Source organism: Chamaea fasciata, unplaced genomic scaffold (assembly GCF_029207755.1).
Source record: "Chamaea fasciata isolate MVZ Bird 193981 ecotype frontalis unplaced genomic scaffold, bChaFas1.0.hap1 SCAF_15, whole genome shotgun sequence".
Classification (NCBI taxonomy): Eukaryota; Metazoa; Chordata; class Aves; order Passeriformes; family Sylviidae; genus Chamaea; species Chamaea fasciata.
In genome coordinates this window covers 10,622,292-10,634,855 of record NW_027094100.1, presented here as the reverse complement: position 1 = coordinate 10,634,855, position 12,564 = coordinate 10,622,292, and the positions used below count along the sequence as shown (strand labels likewise).

The window sequence follows — 12,564 nt, the reverse complement described above, 5'->3', positions numbered from 1 at the left end:
TCTTTAAAAGTTTCCTTGCAGCTGCAGAATCCTGTTGCTATCCTGTACAGACCCCTGTACTTCAGGTGTGCAGCTCCTTGCCAGAGCCCACCACCCAAGCACACAAAACCTGGTGGCTACCCCAGCAAAGCTGCCAGGCGTGGTGATGAACAGGGGTTATTTTAGTCACTGGTCAACCCTGCAAAGTGGCCTGAGTTTTGCAGGGGCAGATTTACCAAGCTGGTGACTCACCTTGTGTGAGCCCTGCTCACAGGGCACAGGCTGTTGCTGAGCCATCCTCTTCTCTCAGGACAGCCAGAGCAGCCTCCACGCCTGCCTGGTGCTCATCTGGGGACCTCAGCCAAGGGCTGAAAGCAGGAATCTCTGCACCACAAATTAAATAAAGCTGTGGAGCTGTGGCTGAAACAACTCATATTCCCTGAGGAGCCGGGCTCTGCACAGGACAGGGATGTGCATTACGCTGTGCACAGTCGGAGGCTGAGATGAAGAATAGGAGGAAACTATTCCCAGCACAGGCTGGCTCAAGCAAGAAACCTCTCATCCCTTTGCTGTCAGCAGCACACAGTGCTCCCATCCACTGTGGACCTTCCAGGGACAGGAATTTGCAGACCTCTCTTGGGCTGCATAGCTCATGTACCCTCACATCTGGCACAGAGCATCCCCTTCCCACCCCTCTCCACCCTGACCTGCAGCATCAACTCTGCTGTGCTGGGTCTGCCCTGGGAGCAGTCAGACACATCAAAAAACATCATGGTGGGGTTTGCTGGACACTCTGTGGAGGACATAAAACTCTTTTCCAAACATGGATGGAGACAGAACCTTTGAACATGCCTTTAAAGCTGGCCAGAAGGGATTTTGCTCTGCTGCGTCACCAGGTAAACACTTCAGCTGTGCCACATCATCATTTTACCCTTTATAGTCACCTGGCACTGCTGTGTAATTCTGCCGAAGGAAGGACTCTCAATTCACCCTCCTCCCCTAAACAATTTCCTTGGCCTTTGAAGAAACAGCACAACATTATAAAGCCTTCTAACCTTTAGTTAAGAACCCTCAGAGTGGCAGGTGTGTACTTTCATACGGGTAAGCCCCATCAGGCACCCAGCCGCAGCCACAGGGCGTGCTCATCACCAGCTATTCTGTGGGATGGAATGAATTCAGGAAGATATTTCAGTTATTGAAATGTGCCCGTGCCTCAGTGATGCAACATTAGCACCAACCCCGCACATGAAACAGGAAGCCACCACACGTATCTACAACCTCTTCTTGCTTTCTTAATGATTATGGCTCGCTTAAAATCATCATCTCCTGACGTGCTGAGCACAGGGACTGCAGGACCCGCACTGAGGTCTTCACAATCACTGTGTAACCATAAAAAGTGCACATCTGAAAACACTAGAAATGTGAAAGTTACTGCTGGGCTGTCACAGTGACAGCCCTCAGCAGCTTCTGGGTGTTCTCCAGGTTTCTCCCTGGGATGGGTGTTGGTGTTACCAGCTCACAGCAGGTGTGTCATTACTGGTGCTGTCACCTGGGCAGGGAGCCCGCGGTGTCACTTCCCCCACTGTCACCCCACAGCTCCCTCACCCTCACCAGCAGCAGCTCCGTGTCAGGCAGGGGTGAGCAGGTCACAGCTGATGCCAAGGTACATTTTGCACTCGATTTCCTCAGCCAGGCTGCTGTCATTGTGCTGCACTTCACCCTACCACTTCACTGCCACCCCACAGGCCGCCCAACAAGGGTTTTGCTCCTGCTGTCACCACTGATTCTTAATATCTGCTCTGTGTTTTAAATGATGCTGCTCCACACACTTGCCATAAGGACTGCATTTAGCACACTAGGCTGGATCCCAGCACGAGGCAGGATTTGCAGTGGAGCTGGGACCTACTAGTCCTGCTCAGATGTCCTTTTGGAGACCCAGACAGGTGAAGCATCAGGTTCACAGGGTCCGAACACCCTTGACTTAACTGTCACAGAAGCAGGTAATGCCAATGGCAAGGAAATGCTGTGTTCTGCATCTCCATGGGAACAAAACCTGGTACTTTTAACTGGTAGCACGGCCAGTCTTTTCTCAGAAGATAAGGACCACTGTGTGGGCAGGGTTTTTATTCTCTCCAAATAAACAGATCTTTCTGCTGATATCTAGTCTTGGCAGCCAGGCAAGGAATTAGCTGGAAGATGAAGAATGAGCTAATTCCTGACAAAAGTTTCACTTTAGCTCCTGAGTACTAAAATCAGGTCTCCTAATGGCCTGTTATCTTTAGGTTGGGGTTTTCTTTTCACCCCTGGGGTGAAAACATGAAATAACACCTTCTTTTGTGCTTGCAAAATAAATGCTGTCTTCCATAGTCTGGAGGAACTTAGGAAGTTTTTAATTATAAGAAAAGCAAAACGAGGACAAGTGAAGTTGGACTGTGCAGAGTGCTCTGCTGGTCTGATCTAGGACAATGTGCCCTACATAGAGCTCAAATATAACATCCTTTGGGAGGCTGCCTTGCTTCCATTCAGCTTTTGTGAGACCACCCCTGCCCCCGCAGTACTAATGACAGATTCCTGAAGCATAACTGGTGTCATGGTCTTGCCGTCAAAGCTGTAAACAAAACCATTAGTGGCGGGCGTGGAGAGGGAGGGAAAGCCATGTGCAGATGGAGAATTTATCTGAGTGATGTTCTTGCAGTTTCTGCTTTCTTACTGCTATCAGCTCTGAAATAGCTCGTCCCCAGCCACAGTCAGCAACTCTACCCCAGGTGGGTGATGTTCTCCCTTGATAGATACAAGGTCTGGCTTTTTTCTTCTATTTGTCTGGTTTTCCTGCCAAGAAAATGCCATTGGATAGAGCTGAAATAGTTGCTCTTCCTTGATGGAAACCTTGTAGTTGGCAAATAGAGGGATATTAAGGAAAATAGAAAATCTTTAGATATGCCATTAGATACTGCAAAGAAAGTGTGGCCAAACTGTTATTTCTCTCTCCTATAACATGCTGGGCAAGAAATTTCTGAAATCTTGTATTTGCAAACCCTCCAACAGAAAATATCACAACTTTATTTTTTTTTTCCTTCAAAAACCCTCAGCAATTCTCCTCCTGGCTCTTTCTTCCAGGAGATCCCTTCTGTGCATTTCTGAGCAGAGAGAACAGTTTGTGTTCACCTCTATCCCACACAGCTAAACTGCAGGGGGGATGTTTCAGTGACTGAAGAGGACACTATGGGCGCCAGCCAACAACAATCCAACAGGCTCCACGAAGGGAAGGCTCCCTCCAGCCTCTCCTGACAGCCCCCAAACACACACACAGGCTCAGGGAGTGTCAGCAGCAGTGTCTGACACTGGGTCAAACCAAAGAATTCTCTGTGCATCACACCCTGCTGGCGCAAGCCCCTCACCCACAACACTGCACCCTGTGCTCCAAGGAGAGCAAAGGCTGCCACAGCAACCACAGGGCTGTGTCATGGGTTTAGTTTTCATTTAGTTTCCTCCTCCTGGTCTTGTTTGATGCTGCTAACCTTGGATTTACCTAGCAAACTCGTTTGTTTTTTTTTTCCAATAATACCATCTAATGAGAACAGTACGGCCAATGTGCTGTGCTTTAGCAGCGTGCAGAGATACACCCTGACATCAGTTCTGTGGTGCAAACTCATTCTTTAATATCTGTTTTTAGAGCCAGTGAATGGATTTCTTGAAACTAGAACTCTCTTACCTCTCTGTCATTATTAGGCATGCCCTTATTGTGGATGTAGACTCCACTTGCACAAAGCTGCTGGTTTCTGCTAGGTCTTTCTTAAATTACAAGGACAGATGGTTAAACTGGGGCTGAGGAAGAAGCTGTTCACACTAAACAGAGACTTCTGTGCACTCTGTGGGTGGAAAGGGGTGTCTATGTTGTGCATCACAGCTATGGGAAATATGGGGATGAAACCTCAATGTAAGGAGTTGGGGAGAGGTTAGACAAGCAAGAGGAAATGAAATGTTGGGGGGTTTATACCACTTTGGATGCAAAGGAAGGGGAAACACAAGACATGCTGGATAACTGCAGCACTACCTTACCCCTATTCCTTTGCACAAACCAAAACAACCCAGAAACCCTTTGTCCATATGTTTGGGGTTTTCTTGCCTGGACCCCAAAGGCGAGCTGCACATTTGGAGCAAGATGTCCCACATTTCAGACAGCAAACAAACCTAAGCCAGGAATAAAGAACCCGAGGTAAGGCAGAGCACGGTGGGTACTCACAGGTGTATGTCATCTCAAAGCTGTCACTGATGTTCACAATGTCGATCTGGGGAAGGAGCTTAGGGGGTTCTGTGAGCTGAGACAACGCAAACCTAAAAGCCGCATGTTCCTGGGACTGTTGATTAGGAAACAACCCCCCTGGGGAGAAAAACAGAGCAGTAAGAAGAAAGGTCTTAAGAACAATTGTGCTAGAAACATCATCAGTCCAAGATATTCCTGAGAGCAGAGCCTACAGCTCCGCAGCCTGGGGAGTGCCTCTAAACTCAGAAATCCTCCAGAACGCAAGACCCAAGGGTTCTGTGCCTACTGCAGACAGGTTGGAAGCAGAAAACCTTTCCAATATGTCTGTTATGTAACCCTGGATCACATATAGGAGTCCTGATGCATGCCCAGGCCAAGCAGCTGCAGGATGGGGATAATCCATGGGGTGCAGCTCAATCTCCTCACCCCCCGTAACTCCAAGCACGAGGAATGGGAATGCTGTCAGTGTTACCTCAGTAAAGGAAGGAAAAGATCCTTCCTTCCTCTCCTTGCTTGTAATGAGGCTCAGTTTCAGCCCTGCTGACTGGGAGGAGAGGTTTGCCACAGGAGGGTGGCAGGCGTCGCCCCACACTGTGGGACTCTGGGGTACGGCGCAGCCTGGCTGAGCCTGGCCCAGCAGGGGACAGGGCTGTGACAGCCAGGGTGACACGGGACTGTGACCAAACTGCTGCTGCTGCTGGAGGTTTGTTGCACAGAAACCCCCTGAATTTAACAGGTGACAGTGGCCAAACTCAAACTGGGCAGGAAACTTAAAGCTTGACCCTCAAAGGAATCAATCTATACAGAAGTACAGATAAGCTCAGAACCACAGAATGATACAAACAGGGTAGAAATTGAGACCAGGCTGGACCTAAGCTCTTCCCCCATGGATCTGGAACAAAGTGCAGCGATAACCCAGCCCTAGGAAAAGTTTCCTGCTGCTCCCCCAGCAGGAACCTTGGCTTGCAGCAGATCCCTTCACAGCCTCCAGAAAGATGCTATTAAATTCAGCCTGTCTTGTAATCTATATGCATTTAAAGAGAGCGCTGCTATTGGCATTTCAGGAGGAGGGAAACAAAGCACTTAGCAACAAGGGAGAATTAAAATAAAGCTGCAGAAAGTATCAATGCCCAAGATGACTTGAGGGAGAAACAAATAGGCAAGGACCTGCCATCAACGTCACTTTGCACATCTTTAGTATTGGGGGCATCTCCTTGTGTGAAAAGGGCTATTTGTGCACCAATATCCCCCCACCTCCCCCGTTCCTCCCACCCCACAGCCTAATCATGGATATCGGAGGAATCAGATGCTCGTAGCCAAGTTGCGTTTGTTGAAAGGCAAAAAAATCTGGGATTTTGCACAAATTTGGGGTAAAGGGGAGACAGGAAGGGAAGGAGACAACGATGCAGCATCAACAGCGATAAAAGCACTGATTGTGCAGCTGGACTCAGGCAGGAGTTGCCTGAACTTGGTGGATTAGCAATTGATTGGCATTGTAAAGAGAAGGGAGGCGGGAAAGAAAACCGGCATGCAAGGGAAGGGAATTTGGGGCTAGGTTACAAACGATCACCAATAAAGATCATTGGGAGAGTAATAATAAACCCGGGGAAGGAGGGAGAGGAGCACCGAGAAGTTACAGGAAGGGAGGAAGGAATCAAACAGGCGCTGCTGGTGTGCAGGGGAAGCAAGTGGCATGAGATGGAAAGAGACTTCAATGCAAGATCTTCTTCCAATAGCTTTGCCCTTATTCTTTAGCAATAACAACAGAGAGCGTCTGTTTGTTACCTCCCGTCCCAGTTACCTACAGATGAGAGCATCCTCACAAAAATGTATCATGCAACCGCCGATTTTGCAAATGCAGCAACACACAATGGCAGCCCAGGCATTTCTCAGGGCAAGAAACAGATATTTTTTTCATACTTCCTCCATTTCGGAGGCACTTTTCTCCCTCTGTGTTGGTGTGTATGAGTGTGTGTGCGTGTGCAGGCATTTATTCCCAATCCACCCCTCCCCCAAAGCCGAATTGATCCATCTCTGCTCCGGCAAAGCTGGTACCAACGCGCACATCCAGCCCTCGCAGCTCAGCCCCTGGCTCTCCCTCACACACATACACACACATTGTGCCTTTGCAAGCACACGAACGGGTCACTTTTCCCCCACCACACCCTCTCCACCCCTACCCACTCAGTGACCATCACCCCCATCCCCGCACTCACCTATCTGGATATTGTTGGGGAAATTGGCCCCTAACACCGCCCCTAGGAAACTGGTGCAGAAGAAGGCAAAAATGTGCTGCATATTCCCTTTTGCATTGGCGAAAAAGAAGCCCAGTTCCAAGCATAGATTTGATTTTTCCCCCGCTCTGCTCTCTTTAGCTGCCTCTCTCGCCTCCCCTCCGCTGCGCCTTCGGGATGCGCGTCTCCCCCGCTCCGAATCCAGCGCTGAGACTGCCGCTGAGCAGCGCCTGGCAGCAGGATTAACTGAGCCCCGAGAGAAAGAAAGAGAGCCCGCTCCTCATCCACATCCCTCCCCCGCCACACACAACACACACGCAACACGCACACGCCAGGCGCTTCCACCCAGCTCCTTCCCCTGCTCCCAGCTGGAGCTCAACAGCTGGGAACCGCGTCCCCCCCGACCCCGCTCTTCCCCCCGGGGTCCTTGCTCGGGTCTCTAAGGGCAATCCCCACCTAAACCCCGGCCTTCCCATTCAGCTCCTCTTGGCAGGAGCTCAAATGAACCTGTGAATCGGTAGGATGCAAACTCCTCTAGAGAAAGGGATGAAACTCCTCTCTGCCTGGGATCCATCGATTCCCAACCTGAGCTCTCCCCCCTGGCTCCAGGAGTTGGACCGATCACTCTCCGGAGCCTGGCTCGGTAGGATAACAAAGAGGGTCCTGCAAATGTGCCTTGGAAGGAACGATTTTCAGGATATCATGAGATATCCTGAGGGATTAAAAAAGGAAATCCCCCCCCCCCCATCACCTTTCTCACTAATTTTTCCTGGCCACTGTTAACGGATGAGGCTTTTCACCACTGCACTTGATGTGGAAGAATCTGTGGAGGAATACTCACCAGCACCATCAGACAGGGCAGGCTTCTGAAATTAGGGGGCTATTTTAGCCTGGACCATTTCAGAAGCTGTTTCTGTTGAGGTTGGAGCTTATTGGACCATAAGCAGTTTTGCTCAAAAACAAAAGGAAGAGAAAATAAAGGTAGAACCAAAAAATCCATCTCCTACACACAACTTGGGATTTGGAAATTTTTGAAGAAGTATGATGAACACAGAACCATAGTCACCCCAGAAAGGAGAGAAAATTCAGTCATTCTCCCCTGAAGTCCCAAACCAAACTTGAGGCCATTCATGCCAGAAGCTGAAATCCCATGTCCAGGACCAGATATTCCACCCTTGTTGTTTCCAGCCTTGATACACACCAGGGGTCCCTAGCAGAGAGGATATAGAATGAAAAAAGGGATGTTTGGGGCAGAATTCGAAATGACTCAGATGCTCTGTGTCCTGGTTGGGTGTAGGGTCCCTTGCCCTGGTGCCCTCTCCCCATCTCCAAAGGTGTGTGGTTAAACTGGAAGAACACCTAAGACTGGTCGCCAATGTTTAAAGGTCAAGAACTGCCCCTGCATAAGGACCAGTTGGAGAGATGAGCACACTGCAGAGTGGGATAACTGAAATGGGACATGACCCAGCCTGCAAAATCTGCAATAGCACAGAAATGTTCTCCGTTGGCCACAGGACCCAGATGTGACAAAACTTTATGGTGCAGGGATAACACTTCTCTTTATATTCCTCAGGCCTTTGTTTAATCTCTGCAAATGAAGAGCTTGGGATCTTTTAATATCTTCCTAGATAGTTTTATGGATTTCACCGTGTCTTCTAGAGTGACAAACTGCTGAAACACCCACGTAAATGCCAGAGTGGGTGTGGGGTCTCAGAACTGTACTCTTACAGCTTTGCAGCACAGAGGGGTTGCACTGATGCCTGGAACTTGGTGGCCTCTCACAGGACAGAACGCAGAGTTACAGTGCAAAAAACAGAACCCAGAAGGTTTGCATTTTCCCTCATAACACCCTTCTAGGATGGATTCCTTTTTGCCCCAAACCACTCTTTCCCAGGTGACCAGGCAATGACTCTTGGTGTCCGGTTTACTAGAGAAGAAATTCAAGCACTCAGGAACCAGACAAAGGCTGCCAAAGGATGCCCTGACCCTGTCTCACTGCCTGGGTGACCTTCAGCACAAAGTCACATTCAAGCACAAAAAAACCCCATCTGCTGTTGATAGGAACACCTTCACCAGACTTCCACTTCCCTCCCTGTATAATTTATGCAATACTGATTTGAGGCTAAAATAACCTGCTGATAGGTTTTATGGGATCTTGCTTTCCATCCAGAATTTAATAGAAACAGCTGCATTTATAATCTGAAGAAAGGCACTGAAGGATAACTACTGCAACAGAAAATGCCAGCATGTTTTCCAAACTCCCAAACAGCCTATCTGATAACAATAATAGTAGCCAAAACAATAAAATATTATAATAGCTTGCAGAAAGCTTGCACAGTTGCATTAATTAATAATGCTGCTTTTGTCTATAAACCTCTCAAAATGCAGGTGGCTTAACAAGGGGAACCTCACCACAGTGTAACAAGATAAGTAGTAATAAGATCATTATTTTAAGAAGGTATTCATTTCCGTTTTCCCTACAGATAACAACACTTTATTCGGGGTTTGTTAGCATAAGGACGTTCAGAATTAACTCTAGGTGCTCTGAAGGTTCTTTAAGTCAACATGAAAGGAGTATAACATCTGAACTTCTTCCCAAACTGAGTCTTGGGAAATAGATGAAACTCTTCAACTTCACAAGAGCAGCCACAACAGAAACACAGATCAATCCACCGGTCTTCTGAAGAAACACAAATGAATTATCTTGATTCCTGAAGACATTGAAGGAGCTTATTTCTCCTTTCAGATTTCAGAAAACAATGAGAATTGTGCAATACAGAATACAAGCGTATTGCACAGAGCCATCTTGATCAGGAACAACAGAAAATATCAGGGGTGGAGTTTATAAGACCTGTATTTTGTCTCAAAGGGTTCTGAAGGCATAGATGGGACAGGCAGGCATGTGGTGGTCAACAGGGAACATCCAACATAGTTTTGTGGGATTAATTCATGCAAAGTGCAAAGAATTATGTAAATACAGGTCTGAAAAATTTTTAAAAAAGATTGTCAGATTGTAGAAATGTTTAAAAGGTATTTTGAAAGAGTGAAGCTGATTCACTTTAGGTCTTTTCCAGATATGAGAATGAGAAAATGCCTATGCCAGAGCTGCTGTTCCCCTTGCGTTCTGTCTGCAGCTGACCTTGCTGTACTGGACAAGAACTTTTGTTCTCACCCATTTCTGCTCCAAGGTTTTGCTTGGAGCCAGAGAGTTTTGGCTCTGAGGAAGATGTCTGCTGCCTTCCCCTTTGCACTACTGGGGCTGGTGTGCAGTTGTCCACCCGAGCAGCACACTCTGCCCTCGCTATCAGAGCTTTTGTTTCCAGGATGGGAAATCAGCGCTTGTTGCAGCAGATATATTTCTGTTCCAGAAGCCTTGAAAAAACAAAGGACTCATTCACATGCAGAAGCCTCCAGCCTTGAAAAATGAGGAAATCAACAGAGCTCCGCATCCGTCCGGCCTCCCAGCAGAATTATTTCCCCCGTGCCCACTGTGTTTTACATGATGCTCCTGAATGTCTCTAAAGAGGCTATTGAAGTAACTATTTCTAAAATTCCTTTTTATTTTCTAGCTGGACAACCACTATAGGAGGCTTTTTAGAAAGAGCAAAGAATGTAATTATAGTGATTAATTTAAATAAACTCCAAACAATGCAGAATCTCATATGGTTTTTTCAGAGCCTTGGCATAAATGAATGCTGATGGAGTGACAACACATTTCTCTGCCTCCCTTGGTCACCTCAATTTTGCTATTTTGGATAATGTACTGCTCAAGGAATGATTGTAGCACAGGCACTCAGAGGAGGGACTCCAGAATTTGAACAACAGGCATTTGCTTCAGTCCTTAAATCTGGAAGGTATTATTTACACTGAAAACCAGCATTTACAAACTCTATGCACTCAGTAATTTTTGGTAGAATCTCCTCGACAAGAACAGCCTCAACCATGTTTGGTAACAGGTAGAAAAAACCTTCCCTCATCTTCAACAATTTAGGTCTGAAGTGTCCACAAATCCTCTCTCCTTTACACAGCAGCAGGAGCTGTCAAATGAAAAACTCTGACACCACAGAAGCAACTCAGAGAAGTTCAGGGAAATATGAGCTCTCCCAGCGTGTACTAAAATGGGAAGATGTGGGACAGGGACAGTTCTTGAGATGATGACAGCTTCAAGCAGGTCCTGGCTGATGCCACACATGGGGGGGATGATGTTTTAAGGTCACCAGATACTGTTTATCAAATTACTGATTCCTCCCGATGGGGGAAACCTCCTGTGAACAGAAACTGGGGAAAGTCAGCTTTTCCCACAATCTGTACAAGAATGTGCTTCTGTTGTCATAATGATCAGCCTATTTCCATATTTATAAGAAATTCTTGCTCGCTCTGGGATAATTAGGTAAGTAAATGGACTGGAAGATAAACCTGTCAATCAGAGTGGCACTGCAAACACTGTGCACCCTTCAGCTGGAAATTCATGAGCAGCAGCTGGCAAAGGGAGCTGTGCCTTGGCTGGGAGCAACCCTGGGCTAGGTCAGTCTGGGGAGTGCTGGGGGCTCCAATGCCACCCAACACAGCTGGATGGGGGTCTTTGACACAGCAGGGCCAGGGGCTTTCTTGGAGTCAGGTAATGGAATAATCTGTAGATTCAGTCCCAGTTGAATATGCCACAAATTCGAATCTGCAACTTTGCTTTCTAAAGTTATTTGTCCCACCATCCAGCTGTCCTGTTGAGGGTGGGTTTGTGTCCAACAGATGGACTTGCAGTGCCCAGCCAGAGGCTGTTCTGATAGACAGTGATGCAACCAGTCCTGCACGAGTAAAAATCTCCACGAGCACTCATGAAAACACCTCACATCTCTCTGTGACAAATCCCAGCTGACCCCTTTACTGACTCCCCGGAAAGAAAACTTTACCATCTGCAACCCCAAACCCACTCTCTTCCACATACATGGAAGGCTGCTAGCACACTTTTTTTTTTTTTCCCCTCTCCTGGTGAATGGTTGATTTATAACTACTTATAGAATCACTCTGTGCCCATGTCTCAGTTTATGCTCTTTGCTGAGTCATAAACATAAATCAGAGATGTGGGTGGATCCCTGTTTGTTATTAAAGCACCTTATGTTTCTCTAATCCTCGCCAGAGGAAGCAGAAATTACTGGTAATACATTAAAGTTACAGTAGGTTGTTGGAGAATATAATATCCCCCCAGATTATTGCCACAGATCGGTTGTCATGTTATTTTCTCATTGAATGGGAAACCAAATAAATTATAAGTATTAAAAAAAATTGTTGGAAATACATGCTAGGAGATTATGTGCTGTGAAAAGGCAGACACACGGGATGCAGCCTCAATCAGACGCACTGATTATCAATAATTCAGTCAAATGTTCATATAAATGATAAAGTTTTCTTTCACTCAAAGTTCCCAAAACATTGTGAATGCTCCAGATGAAGTCAAATAATGATAGAGGTGATTATGCAGTTTAATATTGATATAAGAATCAACCCTCATTTTTAATCCCTGGCATCAAACCCAAGATGTGCAGAAACAAACGTGAAATGAGGAAGATAAAAGGATGCTGATTTAGGAAATTAAAAAAAAAAAAAAAAGCAACCAAAAAACAACAAACCAAAAAGCAGCAGCAGCAGCAATTGCCACAATTCAAACAGCCTTACAAAGATTCCATCATTGCCATCTGGCTCCACAGCTCTCAGGCTGCTTTGCTAACACACAAGATAAACAAACATGTGGGCTGAGCTTTAGGGTGGCTGATCTTGGCCTTTCCAATAGTCAAAGGACTCAAAGTTTTGAACTGGAGTGTCTGAGTCAAGAAAAGAAGCATCAATTTCCAGTCGTTGCATCACATCCTACTGGAGCAGGCTGCCAGCTACCAGCTGGGAAGGGGGAAGTCTGTGCACAAAGGAGAAAACTTAAAAAATCACCAGAATTATCAGTGTCATTCTGTCATGAATTTCTGCAATCAATACAGATATTCATGTCACTTCTCTTTATTCTTTAAGTTCCACCCGTGCTCAATCTCACAAGGAAATGAGAATTTCAGTGTTGGATCAAACCACACAAAATCCCACCCT

At 46.7% G+C, this 12,564-nt stretch overlaps 1 protein-coding gene across 5 annotated transcripts in view; it reads right to left on the bottom strand.

The window, feature by feature from the left end:
• Positions 1–6,759, bottom strand: part of GRIA1 (glutamate ionotropic receptor AMPA type subunit 1) — a 120,428-nt gene extending 113,669 nt beyond the window's left edge. For all 5 annotated transcript variants that reach the window (XR_010723192.1, XR_010723193.1, XM_066197509.1 and 2 more), the window contains exons 1-2: positions 6,460–6,759; positions 4,223–4,360 (exon numbers count right to left, since the gene is read on the bottom strand). Coding sequence is in view for 3 of the 5 variants with exons in the window: in XM_066197509.1 (XP_066053606.1) it covers positions 4,223–4,360; positions 6,460–6,541 (220 nt within the window). In the remaining 2 variants the exon portion in view is untranslated. The remainder of the gene's footprint in view (positions 1–4,222; positions 4,361–6,459) is intronic.
• Positions 6,760–12,564: the final 5,805 nt, after the last annotated feature.